This window comes from Grampus griseus (genome assembly GCF_964374135.1).
Source record: "Grampus griseus genome assembly, chromosome: 1".
In the NCBI taxonomy this organism is placed as follows: Eukaryota; Metazoa; Chordata; class Mammalia; order Artiodactyla; family Delphinidae; genus Grampus; species Grampus griseus.
In genome coordinates, this window is record NC_139017.1 from 74,391,938 (window position 1) to 74,411,647 (window position 19,710).

The 19,710-nt window shown below is 46.6% G+C and overlaps 1 protein-coding gene across 4 annotated transcripts in view; it reads right to left on the reverse strand.

Annotated features, from left to right (window-relative positions):
• Window positions 1–261: 261 nt before the first annotated feature.
• The window catches only part of TUFT1 (tuftelin 1), a gene marked incomplete at its 3' end in the record, with an annotated part of 44,878 nt that continues 25,429 nt past the window's right edge, over window positions 262–19,710 (reverse strand). For 2 of the 4 annotated variants that reach the window (XM_082657020.1, XM_082657018.1), the window contains 10 exons: window positions 18,000–18,086; window positions 16,972–17,061; window positions 15,048–15,113; window positions 11,889–12,002; window positions 7,787–7,915; window positions 7,108–7,202; window positions 4,367–4,472; window positions 3,409–3,492; window positions 2,409–2,509; window positions 262–1,822 (listed from right to left, as the gene is read on the reverse strand). In XM_082657020.1, the coding sequence (XP_082513146.1) occupies window positions 1,759–1,822; window positions 2,409–2,509; window positions 3,409–3,492; window positions 4,367–4,472; window positions 7,108–7,202; window positions 7,787–7,915; window positions 11,889–12,002; window positions 15,048–15,113; window positions 16,972–17,061; window positions 18,000–18,086 (936 nt within the window). Of the gene's footprint in view, window positions 1,823–2,404; window positions 2,510–3,408; window positions 3,493–4,366; window positions 4,473–7,107; window positions 7,203–7,786; window positions 7,916–11,888; window positions 12,003–15,047; window positions 15,114–16,971; window positions 17,062–17,999; window positions 18,087–19,710 lie in introns of those variants that run through there. The other 2 variants (XM_082657019.1, XM_082657021.1) reach the window with 2 other exon arrangements.

Sequence of the window (19,710 nt, forward strand, 5' to 3'; positions counted from 1 at the left end):
AAGGCCACCACCCCAGACAGGGTCAGAGCTCAAGTTAGGGGCTACCTCCTGCAATGCGGACTCAGACTATGGAGCTGAGCTGTTTAACAGAGACAGGCTAACTCCTCTGAATGCCACAAAGTCCCCACATCATCGTGTTGGGGATGTCTCCGTACCTCCCAGATGTGGACAGCAGGGTGCCCACCTGCAAGAGGCACTAAAATTATGCTCTTTCATCCTCCCTGAAAAGTGAAAAGAAACCAGGCCAGGAGCTCAAAGAGACACATTAACATAATTTATTAAATTCACCCCACAAAGAACATGCCACAGGAAAGAATATCAGAACTGGAAGGGCTCATGGAGATTATCTGGTCCAGCCCCTCGTTTCACAAATGGGAATGGCGAGAACACCAGAACACCAGAACACGATGGACAAAGCCAGCATGGGAGCTCAGACCTGATGCACAGAAACCACAGACTTAAGGCTTCTGGTTTTGAGCCAAGTAGAACTTAAAGACTTAATTTTTATTTTTCATTTTTCTGTGTCCTACGGTACCACATTCTGACGCTTATCTCCTCCTTAAGGCTGCAGGAAGAGCCCTAAAGAAACTCGATGAGTGGCAGGTTCACTCAGAGCCAGGGTAACAAACTGACTGTGGAGCAGAGGGGTGCAGAGGGGTTAAGGAAAGAATTCAATCCCTCCTGATTGCTCTCTTCCCCCAAACAACAGACACTCAGACCCAGATGCTTCAGGGCGAATATATCAATACTTGCCTTCCTGAGGTTTGGAGGAGGAAGGGAAAAGCAGCAGGAAAGAGAGAAAAAGACTATGACATCATTCTGAAATCGACAAGTCCACTGGGAACACTCTTTTCCCTCTGTCAGAGCAAATCCAAACACCGCAAGAGAAGGCTGCAGAACTCTGAACTCTTGGTATTTAATCAGTTGTAAGCAAAAACACCAATAACTTAGCAAAATAAATACCATGAGAGTTTCTTCGCTGAGACTGATGTAACCCAGTGAAAACAGTTTTTAGGCTCTGAGTCGAGAAGAATGAGGTGTATCTTGCTCCGCAACTTAGGGGGAAACGCTAAGAGATTCTGGGAGTCCTCACAACAGACAGAAGTCGCCCGTAACTGTCCGTGGTCTCACAGAACCTTTCTGCTATGAGCTACTCCCTGAAGGACATTCCCCCTCCCCAAAAGACAAGGTCGTCCAGTCAAAGTTGAGGTTCACAGGCCATGACAGGTAGCCCCATTGTCTGTCTGCAGGAGGCCCAGGTCAGCATGGGCTGAGGGTGGAGCAATTAGAAAAACAAACAGTTTGTTGCTAAGAACTGAGCTGTGTTTAAGGAAGGAACTTCATGCCCCGGGGCCACTCTCCAATCACTGCTGACATCTGTGCCTCCAGCCTCTAGGGCTGAGGTAGATCTTGTCACCTCTCCTGACCTGCGGAGGGCCTGGCTTCTGGGGCAGAATAACCGGCCCCGGCTACAAACTCCAGTCTACAACAGAAGGGAGGCTCTGCTACAGAGAAAAATAGTAACTATGGGAATAAGGCTACTGCCCTGGGTCCTGTAGGCAGGATATCGCCGGCCTCCAGAGGCTGCAGTGTCCAGAGGGGGAGCTCATCCCCCGTCCGCCCAGCGTAGAGGACTGGCGTTCGGAACCATGAAGGGAGCAGTCGGGAAGTCAAAGTCAGGGCCGGCAGCCTCCAGGGGTGGTGGGCTGCTCCTCAGGCCAGAGGCACCAGCAACAGCAGCATCTTGTCTCCTTCAGCTCATGTTTCCATCACTCGGATGAGAGGCATGGGCTTTGGGCTGGGGGTCTTGGTGATCCTAACGCTGAAAAGAGAGTCGGAAACGCTGAGTGCCCTGTTGTTGCCCACCCTTCACAGAGCCACCCCTCCAGTTTGCCTCTGGATTCTATCCTGCAGGGCCCGCTGATCTCGGTTCTCATGCCTTGAAATAGTAATTGTCAGTGCTAAGAGGTTAGGGGACTGGTACTTTTGTCTGGTGGCAGGGGTGGGGAAAAGAGAAGGTGCAGCTGAACACCTTAGGGGTGGGTATGGCTGTGATTCTTGGTTTTTTTTTCAGTCTTGGACCTTTTTGTGAATCTCTTGGAAACAAAAGGCCCTCTCCCTGGAAATATGCCCTTACTATACACTCACAATTTTTGCATACGACTTTAGGGGCTTCAGGCGCCTCTAGCACTGTTCACGGGCCTCTTTGGGGTTCTGGTATCAGGCTCTACTCTAAGCTGGTTAGAAAGTGGCTCAGGTGGAGAATGGGTCAGATTCGAGACTGAGAGAAGGAAGCTGGATTTAGAAGAGCCTCATCCTGGCCTTGGCACTAAAGGTCTCCTTCCCACGGCTCTGTCCCTCTTTCCTTCACTTCCTACCTGGGGCCCACTCCATTCATGCCCACTCACCTGCCCAGGTTCTCAGTCTTGGTCCGGTTCTGGGTGCTGAAGTTGCCATGGGTGATCTGTTTCTCTATCAGGTGTTCCATCCGGTCGTGCATCTCTAAATTCTGTAACACAAGTTATGAGATTAGAATTGGGCTTCCTCTGGTTTGCCCCGTGCCACATTTAACCAGCTCATTCTGGTCTCCACCTCTGTGCGCTGCTGTCACCCCAACCCCTACCGTGTGTGCCACCAGGATGCCCTCTCCCTCCAGTACTTACTTACTCCAGCCTCCTTCCCTGAAGGCGCGTTCTCTCAATAACTGTGCAGCACTGATCCTCTCCTGTAAATCCTCTCTATACATTTCCTGCATATAATTTCCTATAGTCTGCTGAGATATTTACTTATGTTTGTCCATATGCTTTTCTATAAAGTATTCTTAGGTATTTTTTAAATGTATTTTATCTATAAATCTAGACTGCAATCTCCCTGGAGATAAACAACCCTGTCTCCCATTTCTTTTTATCTCCCCCACTAGCTGGGACCCTCACACAATGGCTGCAAAGCAATCTCAGGTAGTCAGTCAATGGACAGGAGGGGCCCTGAGGTATGGTAGAAATCAGACCAAGAACTCATTAGCTAATCGAGCCCATCGCCTTAGCCAAGGAGAAGACTCCACCTGTAGAATGCGTCCTCCTTCAAAGCTCAGCTCCACTGTCAGCTCCTCTGCCAAGCCCATATAGTCAGAATGAAGGGCTGGCCTCCATGCTGCTATGTGGCACAGGGCTTACACCATGAGGATATATCCTTTCAGAGTGGGGACAGGTCTTACCATTGTTTGCAACTCCCTGAAGAGTCTTAGAAAATGTTCACTCGGCGGAACTGAAGATCATCCAACCACCCCAGCTACTCACTTCCGAGCAGCAGCTAGACAGGATCGAGACCCCCTCCAGAATCTCCCCCTCCCTATGTCCAGTTTTTTCTTCAAGAGTCTGCTCCCTTCCCAGGGCTGCCCAGAACACACACCTCGGCTTCCAGGTAGGCGATCTTCTCCTTGAGCTCCTGGATGGCAGTGTCCTTTGACTGTATCACAGCTTTTGAATTCTGGAGCTGCAAAGTTATGGCAGACACTGAAGCTTGTTCTGAAATGACTCATTACATACTCATCGCACTTCGCCCTGCTGCCGGGGCGGGGGAGCCAGCAGAGACAAAGGGCAGAGTTTTGCACCTCTCACGTGGCTGGCTTAGCTTTTCTATAAAAGCCTTGTTTCAGTGAGTGTTAAACTCTTGATTACCCCAGGTGTGGGGGCAGGGGTTTGAGGGGAACACCACCCTGATAATCCAAAGTAATGGATGATTTCAAAACCCCTTCCATTTGACTTTGGGAAATACAAATTATGTATTGGTTCAAGAGATATTTACTGAGTGCTTACCCTATGACAGGCCCTGTTCTAGAGAATGGGCAACAGCAGTGAACAAGACAGAAAAATCCTAGCCCTCATGGAGCTGACATGCAGCAACTATGCCCTCCCAATTAGGGTATCTTAAATTCTCAAAACGATTCTACGAAATGGCATATTCTGAGTGTGCTACCCTAGCTCAGGCAAGGGAAGGCAGAAAATGTGCATGAGGGGCAAAGGCTGAAAATCTACACACAGATAAGTGAGTTTACTGGTTTAATTACTCATTTACCAGCACTCTTCAACGTGTGGGCGAGAATAACCTCGTCCTTCTTCTCCCAGGGGAACGCACAAGGCAAATAACCAAACAAGTAGGGGAAAGATGGGAGAAAAGCAAATCCCAATCACCCTAACCTAGTAATCGGTTGCCATAAATGTTTTACGGGACACTTAATGAATATAAGCCAAGATACCCAAGCAAATAAATCAATAAAGGTGTAGACTTGACAGGAAAACAGGGCTAGACAATGTGGAAACTTCCAGAGGGGGTAACCCAGAGCAGGGTAAGATCTAACCCTGCTTACCTGCTCTATCATCTGCCGGACTTTCCGCTGCTGGCTCTTAAGCATGTCATCCAAGTGGTGGATCTTCTGCCGCAACCCAGCCACTTCCTTTTCCAGGTTAGCAGCTCTGGGGATTAAGACCAGAAGGCTGAGACAAGGGGAAAAGATGCTTTCTCCACCCAGTCACAGTAAGGGCCTTGGGCTCAGGGGCTTACGATCAGGCATGATTCCCTCTGCCTGATTCCCCAGTGGTCTGCTATAAGGAGGAGGTGGTGGGACACCTTAGAACAACACATCAGAAGCATCACTAGAGATCATCTAGTCCAAATAAGGGGACTGAGGCTCGGAAAGGTTAGAAAGGATAAGTCATTCCGGATAGTTCTACGGATAAAACTAGAGCCAATAGGTAGATGTTTCAAGGAAGGAGTTCTTGTATTAACACAGGAAAGACTTTTTCAGTATTAAAGTTGTCAGAAAGTGGACTGCCTCGTGTGTAATGAACTCCTCCTTCCTGGAAAGATTCAAGTACAAGCTGGGATTATGATACCCTAGACCATCAAGCTTTGGCAGGGATTTTATATCAAGAGGGAGATAAGATTTGAGGACCCTTAAAGCCTCTTCACACAAGTCCATTTCTAAGTCTCCTGATTCCCAGTCACTGCTGCTTCCTTTGCCTCTTCTAAGCAAACTGGGCCAAGATCTCCAAAGGTCAGGCGGCTGGGGAGTCCAGGAGTTCAGATCGCTGAAGAATTGCTGGTACCCATTACCCTCTGGGTCTGCCTGAGGAAACAGACAAGCGCCCACTGCTAGAAGATGGGCAGTGCTCGGCGTGGGGGACAGTGCAATCTGAGCCTCCAAACTCATCCTTCCTAAGCTTCAAACATTCTAAGTTGTCACCCTCAGCTCTCCAGTGCCCTATTACTCAGTCTCCTTTTATTTAAAAAATCAGCATTCATGATGCATAGCTGTCATTTGCCATCCCCAAGTCTCAGTTTTGGATTATCTGGTCTTTTGTGTTCCTCCTGCTCCTTCCACTCAGTCTCCTGCCCATGAGCACCTTCACCATTGAGGAGGGAGTGCTGAGTAATTTAAAGCAATTCTGGGGCTTCCCTGGTGGCGCAGTGGTTAAGAATCCACCTGCCAATGCAGGGGACACGGGTTCGAGCCCTGGTCCGGGACGATCCCACATGCCATGGAGCAACTAAGCCTGTGCACCACAACTACTGAGCCCGTGCACCACAACTACTGAGCTTGCACTCTAGAGCCCTTGAGCCACAACTACTGAGCCCCCGTGCCTCAACTAATGAAGCCCGTGCGCCTAGAGTCCATGCTCCGCAACAAGAGAAGCCACCACAATGAGAAGCCCGTGTGCCGCAATGAAGAGTAGCCCCCTCTCGCCGCAACTAGAGAAAGCCCGCGCACAGCAACGAAGACCCAATGCAGCCAAAAATAAATAAATAAATGTATATAAAAATTAAAAAAAAAAAATCAAGCAATTCTGCTGTGAAGTCTGAAAGAAGGCTACAATAAGATGTCTGCATTTTTCATGTCAGGCAGGCCTAGATCAAGGATATCCCAAAGGAGAGAAAAGGACCCCCCAGAAGACTGAGGGGTCCAAGAAGGCAAGGATTGTGTCGGTTCATCTTGGAATTCCTTAGAAGGCCCTTCAGGTAATGTCTGTTGAACTTAGAAAGGTCCAACTTATACAATGAAGTCCAGACCAATATACTAATGTTAAATTTGACTTACCAGGACTTCCCTGGTGGCGCAGTGGTTAAGAATCCACGTGCCAATGCAGGGAACACAGGTTCGATTCCTGGTCCAGGAAGATCCCACATGCCGCGGAGCAACTAAGCCTGTGCACCACAACTACTGAGCCTGCGCTCTAGAGCCTGTGAGCTGCAACTACTGAGCCCGCTTGCCATAACTGGAGACCATGCTCCGCCACAAGAGAAGCCACCGCAATGAGAAGCCCACGCACTGCAATGACGAGTAGCCCCCGCTCGCCACAACTAGAGAAAGCCCACGTGCAGCAATGAAGACCCAATGCAGCCAAAAATAAATAACTTTATTTTAAAAAATTTGATTTACCATCTGAGATCTTCTATATTACTTGCCAACAGCGTAAAAAATTTCTAAATTTGTGAAGGTCCAAGAATGGCTCAATCTTTGCCCTGTAGGTTTCATTGGTCTGGGGCCTCTGATCCCCTCTGATCAGAGGGAATTCGCAAAATCCTCTAAGCCTGGAGTAGAAAGGATCTCAGAGATCCCCTAGATGCCACTGCTGACAGATGGGTCTCAGTTTCTGAGATGGTTCAGATGAAAGAAGTTCAGTAGCTCTCCACGAAGCTGCTCATTTTATTTTCATCAGCACGACTTGTGAGGAAAGTATTCAATTTTACCCTCAGATAGTTTACAGTTGGTTTTTGTTTGGGGGGGAGTAAGCTGTGGTGTAATAACACCACTTCCACATCCAGTATGACAACCAAGGAATGATGTGCCACAACGGCAGACACTTTACCAGCTCCTGCTTGACCCTGGCTCTAAAACTGTAGAAGCCCTTTCTTCAGGTTATTACTCCCTGGAAAATGAGCTCCTTGGAGATGGGAGCCTCCCAGCAGTGTCTCCCTGGGCAGGGCCCCACACTGAGCAGAGACATGGTGAGTCAGAGCTGGAAAATCTGACATCAGCACCAGCTTCCTCCCCAGGTCTGTGCCCTCCCTTCCCTGCACCCCAACCTCACAGTGAACCAGAGTCCTTACTTTTCTTGTTCTGCTTGGCAGTCAACCTTCTTGCTCCGAAGTTCCTCCAGAGCTGTCTCCCCTTCCCTGACCTTCACCAGTAAGGCCTGATGCTCCTGGATGGGCCAAAGGGAAGAAAATCTAAGATGAGGAGATGGCGACAGTTCCTGCGTTTGGGGTGAGATGGGCGCTAGGGCTGGCAGTCAGCCCCTGCTGGGCCTGGGACAGCTGCCAAAGAGCAGCAGCCCAAGCTGGTTTGATGGGGCACTCTCCCCTGTCCGGGATAACCTTTCCCACCCCAGCACATAGAAACTTCTCAGCCTCACCCAGCTGCCCAGAGGGAGAGTCCGGCCCTGCATTATCCAGGCCCCCCTGCCAACTATGGCTACCAGTCCCCAAGAAACCAGGCTGAGTGGCTCCTGAAGAACCATCTTCAAAGGCCAAAGGGCAGCTATACAAGAACCCGCCCGAAATGGAAATGGGTTCAACTCTAGTTGTCAAGGGCTAAGTTAGACAGAGAAAGACCTTCCCATTCCTTAAGGGCTGAAAGGTCCTCAAAGGTATTTGCCAAAGGAAGCTATGAAATGTGATTTTCTGGAGCTGCTCAGAGAAGGACAGTCCCTGCGACCACCTCAGTCAATCCCCAGGCGCCTTCCGGCCCAGGAGTCTGAGTGCTGAAGAGCAAGAGTCCAACAGTTACCATCTCCATTCCCAGAAAGCATCTCTGCAGCTCCCCGACTTCCGCCTCCTTCTGTTCCACTCTGTCCTCTGCTCTCTGAAGGGCCACCTGATTCTGTTCTGCTTCTCTCTGGTACCGATTGAGTGTGACCTGTGACACAGGATGGGGATGCGTTAAGCAGGCAGAGGGACAAACATGGATAAAAACCTTAGAAAAAAAAAACCCGGAGGGGGACTGCCCTGGTGGTCCAGTGGCTAAGACTCCGTGTCCTCAATGCAGGGGGCCCGGGTTCAATCCCTGGTCAGGGAACTAGATTCCACATGCTGCAACTAAGCGTTCATATGCCGCAACTAAAGATCCCACACGCCACAGCTAAAAATCCCACACGCCGCAACTAAGACCCAGCACAGCCAAATAAATAAATAAATATTAAAAACAAAAAAAACAGGAATCTGGGTGCAGTGATGGGAGGAGGGAGGCAACCCTGATGAGCACACCGCTGTCTCCCACTCACTGTTCCAGGACCACTCAGGAGACTAGCAGATTAACTCCACTTGCAGGGTTAATTGTCACAGAGTTGATCAAGCTCTACTTTAGAGTGACACCTGGAACCCACAAGCACCGGTTTCCAGATGGATGACTTCGCCAACAATCCCCACCAGCCCTCCGGTGCCACCCAAGCGTAACCCAGTGTTTCAGCTTTCCTCCTCGTGCAAACACAAAAAATCCAGGGGAGGAGATCTCCATGTCCTTCCTTCTGTCTCCCACTCTTCCTCGTCCTCACTTCCAGCAATACCGGAAAGGCCAAAATGGCACCCGGAAGGGCTACTAGCACCAGGAAGCATTCGCTCTTTGTCAAGGATGATAAGCCAATTTGGAAAGGAGAGAAGCAGCACTTTTAGTGAAAAAGTAAGAACTTGCCTCCTTTCCTCCCACGTGCATTTTGCCAACTCCAGTCATCCTTCAGGTCTCAGCTTAGACATCCCTTCTTCTAGGGAGCTCTGAGCTCGGGTAAGGAGTCCTTCCCTGTGTGTCCACAGAAGACACAGCCCTTCCCTCTTATAGCACTGAGCAGATTTTGTCCAGTCACTTGTGTGCACCCCCCAGGAGACCATCAACTTCATGATGGCGGAGACCTTGGGCACTGTTACCTTTCCAGAGCTCAGCACAACACCGAGCACACAGCCACCGCTCCCTAACATCATGAATGGAACTGATGGTCATCTAGTCCAACCCTCTCCTTTCACAACTAAAGATCAACTGACCTATTCAAGGTTACACAGCCAAAGAATGACAGAACCCGGTTACTTCGTCATCCGTTTCAATGCTTCCCAGATACCCCATATTGACTCCCCAGTCAGTTACTAAAAAAGAATCCAAGTAGCCTCCGGAAAGCCTAACCAGACCTGGTAAAACAGAACACCAGCAACCAGTCTGTCTGGCACCTCCCAAGTCAGAATCAAGGAGGAGAAAGCAAAGCACGGGATGATGTGTGATGGGATGTGTCCATGCTGCACACAGCTCTGTCCAGAGCAAACTCACGGCAAATCCCTCCTAATGGCCAGGAGTCAGTAGAACGGGAAACCATGAGGTTTTCCTCAGGGTAACTGACAACCTTGCCCTTCCTACCCCGCATATTCAGAAAAGGAGACCAGAAAGTCTAATACACCAGGAGATACAGAGAAAAGCCTTCAAATGTCTCATATTAGCCTGGAACAGGCCAGCCCCATGGGCGGGAATGTAAAAATAAGGCCTCTCGGGCTTCCCTGGTGGCGCAGTGGTGGAGAGTCCGCCTGCCGATGCAGGGGACGCGGGTTCGTGCCCCGGTCCGGGAAGATTCCACATGCTGCGTAGTGGCTGGGCCCGTGAGCCATGGCCGCTGAGCCTGCGCATCCGGAGCCTGTGCTCTGCAACGGGAGGGGTCACAACAGTGAGAGGCCTGCATATCACAAAAAAAAAAATAAGGCCTCTCATTTCTGTACACAAACATTGCACCCAGGTTGATGTGTGCTCGGAGTACAGCATTAACGGGCCACAGATGATCCTCACACCCAGCTGTAGGATCACAAAGGAAAAAAACACACTCCTCTGCCACATCAGTCCCATAGCTCCAGCCAGCTCTGCCCTAAGGGAACCTCTTAATCATAAGAGGGTGTGGTGACCTACCCCAACAGTGGGAGAAACCCAAGGAGCATCTCCTATCGTAGGTGGGTGCTGCATGCCTTGGGGTTAAAGGGCAGCCCCCTGTAAGAAGCCATGGGCGTGTGGTTAACAGCTGTCAGGGGTCTTCTAGCCTTGGGCTTTTACTCAGGACACTTTTGCTCAAGCTTTGAAACCCAGGGCCAGCAGAGCCCCCCGTATGCTGCCAAAACCAACCAGTACTTCACAGTGTCTCTCAATGTAGAAATTTCTTTCTAAAATTCACAGTCTGGTCAGTGCTACAGCCTCGACCTCCCCTTCCTCCTGTTCTACTCCAATAAGGTAAGGAACAGCTGGTCATTGAACCAATTCATTGTCAACCTAATTATACAAATTGTGGAATCTGAAATAGATACAACAAACTCCTTTACTGCACAGCTACTCTGTTCTGAGACAAACTAATCTTAGTATTACCCTAAGCCCAAATTATTTAGGATAAGAAAACCCATGTGTTAAATGGATCACTAAGAAAAATATAGGATATTTTTTATTTCTAAAACCCTTTGAATAATAAATATACTTACATATATTACCTCACTCAATCCATACATCAAACCTGTGAGGTATATTTCATGACCCCTTTGTACAGAAGTTGAAACTGATGGTTAGGGAAGTTAAACTACTCACTCAGGTAAGACTTCGACTACTCTTGAGGCAGTTGATCACTCTCACTGCCCTTCGTCCTCACCCTCAATACACCTCTCAAAACTCCCTCTCTTAGGGAATTCCCTGGCGGTCCAGTGGTTAGGACTCCACGCCTCCACTGCCGGGGGCCCGGGTTCGATCCCTGGTCAGGGAACTAAGGTCCCGCAAGCCGCGTGGTGTGGCCTAAAAAAAAATTCTCTCTCTTAGTCCATAAAACAGAAGAGTTCAGGCTGGGATTCCTCTTTCCACCAGACCCTGGCAAGCCTGGGCAGGGCAGAATCCTATGATTACATATTTCTGACCTAAAAAGTACTTTACGTGTGGGTGAACAATACCAGATAACAGAAGGTTACTCTCACACAGAGCAGCTAGGAAAACTGCTCTGTTTGCCCAGTGTACCTCATCTTATACCCAAAGAATTGTCTGGAAAGCATGGAAGACGTCACATACTTTTAAAAGTGGGGGGCTTTCTCTATATAGAGATTTTTGTATTTTTTTAATCTTCTACAATAACCTAGTATTACTTTTATAGCAATAATTGAGATACTCACTCAAGATCACAGAGCTCTGGGCAGGAGTAGGGATAAATTGGGAATTTGGGATTAACCGATACTACTACTATATATACTGTAGATAAACAGCAAGGACCTACTGTATAGCCCAGGGAACTATATTCAATACCTTGAAATAACCTATAATGGAAAAGAATCTGAAAAAGAATATATATATGTGTATATAACTGAATCACTTTGCTGTACAACTAAAAACATTGTAAATCAACTATACTTCAATTTCAAAAAAAAGATCACAGAGCTCTGTGTTGTAAAGCCAAGTCTTGATCTAAAGTCCCCTGACTCCATGAGCACAGTTCTTCCTAAGGCCACACCAATTCATCCACTCACCCTGTCCACACTTAAGAGGCACCCACCTGATGCCAAGTGTTGTCCCAGACACTGGGGATGCAGTGGTGAACTGGACAGCAACAGTCCTTGCCTGCATGGTGCCTAGAGCCCAGCAGTCCTTATAGAAAGGACTTCTGAAGTACCTGCTCTCCCAGACCAGCATCACCACTCTGCTCCAGTAGAGCAGAGACTCAAGAGCTAGGCTTAGACAACAAAAACTATAAATATCCAGGAAAGGGCAAAGCAGACAGGAAGTGCTCCAGGCCGCAGAGCCTAGCCTTTCCAGTTGATGGCACTCCAGCCAGGAAGACTTCATTTGCACCTGTATCCAGTGGCCCAACCCTTAGGGCACCTTCTCCCCAGATCCCAAATCTCACCTCAAAATCCACACGGTCTGACTGGTGCTGCCGCTCAGCCTCCTGCAGCTTGACAAGCAAGTCCTGCACGGTCCTCCTCAAGCTCTCGACATCTTCATCTATATAGGTGTCCACCTGCAGCCAGAGGAGGGAAGGGAAGGTGAAGTTACTATGTTTGTGACTTGGTAAGACGAGGTCCCCCCGACAACGCACACTTGTTTGGACCATCTTGCTCAGACCACCCTCACAAAAGAATTCACATCGCACAAGGGGAGAGTTAGTCAGTCATAGGCACTAAGGAGTTCTGAGTTATTCATATGAAAACACTCTCATACCTTAAAGAACTTAACTAGTTTCCAATCACCTGATTATTTTAGGACACACTGTAGTAATCTTTATACGTGTATCAACTGATTAATGAACAGGTATGTTTATGCCGTTCTCACGTGTCTGTCCTGCTTCCATCAGACTAGAGCTCTCTGAGAGCAGGGACCATGTTTCGCTTTGGACTACAGTTCCCCAAGGGCAGGGACTGTGCCACATTCATCATGAGGGGCATGTCCCAAAGGCACGTCTTTTGTGGTTCTCTGCACTTAGCACAAAGATCAGCAGATAAAGGGTTACTGACAGATGGGCAGCTTAAGGCAAAAGCACCCAATAAGTCCAGAAATCTGATTCGATGGAGGAAAAGGTGTCTCACTGAGGTTACTGTGAGCCTCTCCCCCAGGCACACCCAAACTGGCATGTATGCTCTCGCCTCCATCTCTGCTGCACTTCAGTTACCAGCTCCCTTGAGTCTGACAGAAAAGTCCCTCCCGGTCTTGCACAGCGGGGAAATAGCAGCACCTTCAAACCAGAGCACAGAGCTCAGCTGGGAGGAGCGGACAGGGTCCCTGGGTGGCTGTGTTATCACTGAGTCCTGTGGGCCTTGTTTCTCTATCTGGGAAGCAGGGAAAAGACTCCTTACCACGCCCTGCCTTACAGCCTGCCTCAAAACTAAGATAATATCCGGTAGGGCTTGGAGCCTGTGAGAAGAAAGGCTGAACAGATAGTGCCAGGTATTATTATAACTTGTTGCCAACAGCATATTTGCCAAATATGGTGATTCGGGGAAGGGAAACATCCAAACTGCACATCTAAAGTAAGTGGCTAGAATCACAACATTCCAAATCCAGCCGTCAGTAAGTTATCTGGTCAGTTCCCCTATGTCTGCGCCTATGCTGCTGGGCAGGTGAGAACGTTTGAAAAGGCTCCTCCTGGAGCACAACTGTTATGTGTTTATTTCAAATGGCATTCTCATAAGACTCTCTGATGACAAGGAAAAATTTAGTGATACAGTATGAAGAGAAAAAAGGGAGTTATAAAACTTTACATGCAGGAGCTAGAGACAACAAACCAGATTTTGACACAGCAACATAGATAGAGCCTAAAAACATGGTGTTGGATAAAAAAAGGAAAAAACAGAAATACAGCACAAGTCCATTATGAAAATTAAAAACGGGCTTCCCTGGTGGTGGAGTGGTTAAGAATCCGCCTGCCAATGCAGGCGACACGGGTTCAATCCCTGGCCCGGGAAGATTCCACATGCCACGGAGCAACTAAGCCCGTGCGCCACAACTACTGAGCCTGCATGCCACAACTACTAAGCCCACGTGCCTAGAGCCCGTGCTCCACAACAAGAGAAGCCACCGCAATGAGAAGCCCGTGCACCGCAACGAAGAGTAGCCCCTGCTCATCGCAACTAGAGAAAGCCCGCACGCAGCAACGAAGACCAAACACAGCCAAAAATAAAAACAAATAAATTAATTAATTAAAAAATCATATTTAATAGGCATATTTAAATCATATATTGAATATGTTAGAGTGAGTACCTTTTGGTGGGGGAGACAAAAAAAAAAAAAAGTGAAAGCAGTGAGAGGTCTTTATGGGACCAATGATGATAATGAGCCCTGAACTGATGGGAAGGTCTGATTCAGCTCTGCACTTGAGAGCCAAACAAACCTAATCCAAAAATATACCTGCCCAAGCAAAGAAACAAATGCAACGAAATGCTATATACAGTCTAATCTCAATATCATAAATATATATTTGCACTGAAGGAAAAACAAAGGAAATTTCACCAAACTGGTTTTTCTCTGGGTAGATTACAATTGATATTTTTTTCTTCTTTCAACTTTTCTGTGTTTCTGAATTTCCCTAATTTTCTACAATATGTGTGTCTTAAATTATTATGTAATCACAAAATATATAATAACAAATGTCATTTAAAAAAAAAGTACAGCCATGTTTATTTGTCAATTATACGTCAATAAAGTTGGGGCGGGGAAAGAAAGTACAGCTACGGAAGGAAATACTTTGTTGTTCAAGAGAATGAGATAGATTTACACATACAAATATGGAAAGAAGGCTATATATACTTTTCAGCTTAAAAAAATAAAAAAGCAAGCAAGAAATAATGTATTTATCACAACTGGAATTGTGAAAAGTATGTGCATATTATATACAGACATTTATCCATGTATGTATAGATGGTGCATGTGTATCTATTAGTGTATATACACAGATACATATGGCTTTTAAATATGGTTGTCTGTGTATAGAAAAACACTCTAGAACTTTAGACTAGAATATTAGAACTAATAGGCTAAATATTAGAATCACATGAAGAGCTTTTAAAAGTCCTGATGCGTAGGCCACACTTCAGACCAGTTAAATTACAGTCTCTAGGGATGGCACGCAGATATTGCGTCCTTTAAAGCTCCCAAGGCCATCCTAATGGGCAATGAAGGCTGAGAAGCACTGCTCTAAAAGGACCCACCCACGGGAATTCCCTGGCGGTCCAGTTAGGACTCTGCGCTTTCATTGCCAAGGGTGTGGGTTCGATCCCTGGTCAGGGAACTAAGACCCCACAAGCCACGTAGCAAGGCCAAAAAAATAAAAATTAAATAAATAAAAGGACCCACCCACTTCAATCTGTTAACCTTAAATACTTTCAAGGAGTGGGATTGGGGAAGGAAAATTTACACTTTATATATTTCTCCTTTGTTTGAATTTTTACAGCAAGTAAATATTACTCTCATATTTAGTGAGAGAGAGAAAGCAATAAACAAAAGGATCAGGAAGGATTATTTCCTGCCTCTTGGCCAAGCAGTAGTTACCACTATTTTCCCTGTTACCTACCTCGGGTGGGCTGCTATGTGGGGTCAGGGGACCTTGACTAAAGCCATTTGGCTTTTCTAGCACCACCTATTCAAAGAAAAATAAAATTGGTAGTGAAAACAATCCCAAGCAATCAACTTTGAAACATTCTTCTCCTTGTTTTTTTTTAATTGAAGTATAGTTGATTTACAATCTTGTGTTAGTTTCAGGTGTACAGCAAAGTGACTCAGTTATACATATATATATCTATTCTTTTTCATATTCTTTTCCCTTATAGATTATTAAAAAATATTGATTATAGTTCCCTGTGTTATACAGTAGGTCCTTGTTGGTTATCTATTTTATATATAGTATTGTGTATATTTTCATCCTAAACTCCTAATTTATCCCTCCTCCCTGCTTTCCCCTTTGGTAACCATAGTTTGTTTTCTATGTCTGTGGGTCTATTTCTGTTTTGTATATAAGTTCATTTGTATCGTTTTTTTTAGTATCATATATTTTTGAAACATTATTCTTCTAAGAGTTCAAATCTTAGATAGAAAGAAAGAGGAGAGAGAGAGAGAAGGGGGGAGGAAGAAGAAGAAGAAAAAGAAGGAAGGAAGGAAGGGAGAAAAGAAAAGAAAAAAAGACATCTAGTGCTCTGTGGGAAAATGGAGAAAAGAGGGAGTGGAGAAACATGTGCAGCCTTGAGGGGGAATACTCTATCTAGCCTTGTTGGGAGGAGGAAAGAAACCCCAGGCTAAAACCTTTCAGCAGACTGGAAAATGTGCAGGCACATTCCTCGCAGCCCAGGAAATACAAGCTGCTATCTGCCATAAACAGTTTCCTTTGCCCCTCGGGGATCCTGACAAAGTCTGACACAACATAAATCAAAAGGGGAAGCGGCATTTGCTGCAGTTCTTTCCAACCCAAAGCCTAATTAGTCATCATACGACTGCCGTTTTGTGTAAACAAGGTGCCTGGACCTCCGGGCTCTGAACACATTAGGTTCTTCAGTCACTAGACAAAGCACCTCCCACCAGCCAGATGTGAGCTCAGGCAGTGAAAGTCTTACCTCCAGCCAAAGCAAAATGAATTAAGGAGAATCCACCACACAAGCCTAGCACATGCCCAAGACGAAGGGTAATTTTGCTGGCACTAGCTGCTAGGTCACTCTTCCCCTCAGGAGAATGAGGGCAGGATCTACTGGAGAAGGACCACCGCAACCAAACCAAAAGCAAATGAAGGAGACACAGCTTGGAATCTAAGGGAAGATGAGGGTGAAGTCATGGTTCTGCTCTCCTGGGGACATTTCTATCCTCAAATTTTTGAAGAACTGAAAAACAGGATCCCAGGATCATCCACCCCAAGAGGGATTCTCCAACCAGTTTGGTCTAACAAACATTTACTGATGACCTTGTGCATCCCAGACCCTGGGCTGAGGTGTGGGGACACAGAGACGAGGGTCAGGGGGTGAACCCTCACCTGGAGGAGCTTCCTGTCCCAGGGTAGAGATAGCTATAGACACAGACAGTAATAATAGACAAGGACCAAGACTTCCAATTTACACCACAAGCATCACCAAATTAAGCAAGATCAGCTTATGAGAAGTTCGGATTTATAGGTTAATTGTCTCTTTATAAGACTTTGTACTACAAGAAGATTGATCACAGAATCCTTATATATAAGATGGCCTGCCATTAACTTAATAATTTTATTGATATAAATTCAATTTTTGCACATGTTTTAGGAACAGGTGTGCTTGTATGTAGGCTGATTAGTGTGAATACAAGTGTCCATCTGCCGGAGAGCCCTAACAATGTTGTGAGTGCTCAGAGAAGCCAGCATCACTTGTATTCTCGCCTTTCCTGGCAGCGGCATTAGATTCGGCACCCACTGGGTGACTGGTAAATGGTACAACCCCACCTCCTCAGTGGGGACCCAACCATGGACCATTTCCTATTACCTGTATCTCCTGTTGATGGAGAGAATCTCCTGGATTTCTGTCGAGCTTCCTACTTATATCCTCCCGGAGCTTCTGCAGGCAGTTCCTGGCCTGGGAGGAGAGGGCAAGAGGCTTTAGCTTTGGGAAAGAGAGCACACCAACTCACCCACCTTTGTGCCTATCCACAACCCATACTCCTATGAGTCAGGTACTGTTCTAAGTACCGGCTGGGAAAGGAGAGATTCTAGTCAAGTGGGGCTGCAACGCAGTCCCTCCTATACAAGCAACAAGATAATAAAAACCGTGCCCTGGTATATCTAACATTTTAGTTGTGGAGACACACAACCCAAAAGACAAATAAGTAAAACATGTAATATGTCATGGTGACAAGTGCCAAGAAGAAACATGAGCCAGAGTGAGGGTTAAGAAAAGTGGGGAGGGGACTTCCCCGGTGGTCCAGTGGTAAAGAATCCGCCTTCCAATGCAGGGGACACAGGTTTGATCCCTTGTTGGGGAACTAGGATCCCACACGCTGCAGGGCCCATGCGCCTCAACTGGAGAGCCTGCGTGGCACAAACTGCAGAGCCCACATGCTCTGGAGCCCACGCGCCACAACTAGAGAAGAGAAAACCTGCATGCCACAACTAGAGAGAAGCCCACGCGCCGCAACGAAAGATCCCGCGTGCCACAACGAGGGTCCCGTGTGTCGCAACTAAGACCCTACATAGCCAAAAAAATAAACAAAAGATAAATAAATAAACATGTTAAAAAAAAAAAGAAAAGTAAGGAAGCAAGGCTGGCAACTTTAGGTAGGATGACTGGGGGGACAGTGCTAGGTGCATGGTGCTTAATAAGTATTTGTTGATTAATGGATTGGTTGATGAATGGAAGGGTCAGAAATGATATTTACACATGAGGGGGCATGGTGCTTTGGAGATACGAAGGGAGCAGAAGGGAGAAAATCAGAACCTACAAAAGAAGGGAGCCAAATAAATGTGAGGTTCAGAGAAATGACCTAGGTCATTTCCACGAAGGGAAGGGGTGCCCACCTCCTGGATATACTGGACCTCACTCTTCAGCTGGTTAATATTCTTCTCATGGATCATCTTGTCTCCTGACTTCCCCTTCAAGTACACCTGAAATAAGGAAAACAACACTAATTAAGAGACCTCCAGTGGAAGCAACCTAAATGTCCATTGACAGATGAATGGATAAAGAAGATGTGGTGTATATATATACACATACACACACACACACACACACACACACAAAATACAATATTGCTCAGCCATAAGAATGAAATAATGTCATTTGCAGCAACATGGATGGACCTAGAGATTATCTTACTAAGTGAAGTAAGCCAGACAAAGAAAGACAAATATCATATGATACTGCTTATATGTGGAATTTAGAAAAATAAAATGATACAAATGAACTTATATACAAAACAGAAATAGACCCATAGAAAACAAAATTATGGTTAGCAAAGGGGAAGTGGGGGGGAGGGATAAATCAGGAGGTTGGGATTAACATATATATACTACTATATAAAACAGAAGACTTCCCTGGTGGCTCAGTGGTTAGGAATTCTCCTGCCAATGCAGGGGACATGAGTTCGACCCCTGGTCGGGAAAGATCCCACATGCCACGGAGCAACTAAGCCTGTGTGCCACAACTGCTGAGCCTGCGCTCTAGAGCCCGCGAGCCACGACTGCTGAGCCCATGTGCAGCAACTACTGAGGCCTGAGTGCCTAGAGCCCGTGCTCCACAACAAGAGAAGCCACTGCAGTGAGAAGCCTGCACACCGGAACGAGGAGTAGCCCCTGCTCACCGCAGCTACAGAAAAGCTGGCACACAGCAACAAAGACCTAACACAGACAAAATACATAAATAAATAACCAACAAGGACCTACTGTATAGCACAGGGAACTATACTCAATACTTTGTAATAACCTATAAGGAAAAAGAATGTGAATCACTTTGCTGTACACCTGAAAGTAACACAACATTGTAAATCAACTCTACTTCAATAAAAAGAAAACTCCAGTTAAATTAACTCCACACAGGCAGCCTCATACACTGCTGGTGGAAGGGTAAATTGTCACCACCTTTCTGGGTGGCAATTTGGTAATTCCGATCAGAAGACTTAAAACTATATTTAGTCTTTGGGGGCTTCCCTGGTGGCGCAGTGGTAAAGAATCCGCCTGCCAATGCAGGGGACGTGGGTTCGATCCCTGGTCTGGGAAGATCCCGCGTGCCATGGAGCAACTAAGCCCGTGCACCACAACTACTGAGCCTGTACTCTAGAGCTCGTGAGCCACACTACTGAGCCTCTGTGCCATAACTACTGAAGCCCACGTGCCTAGAGACCGTGCTCCGCAACAAGAGAAGCCACCGCAATGAGAAGCCCGCACATGGCAATGAAGAGTAGCCCCTGCTTACCGCAACTAGAGAAAGCCCATGCAGCAACTGAGACCCAACTCAGCCAAAAATAAATATAAATAAAAATTTTAAAATAAACTATATTTACTCTTTAACCTATCAAATCTATTTCTGGAAATTCATCCTAATGAAATAAATTTAGCTAAACTAGCATAAATACTCCCGTACATATATGCAAATTCATGGAAAGGGGGTTGTAAAAGGGGATTTACACATTTTTCTCTGTATACCATGCTTGAATCTTTAACAATTGAGAAAGTAGTTCTTTATCACTTGTATTTTAAAGCACATTCACAAATTAGTAACATATATGCTCGA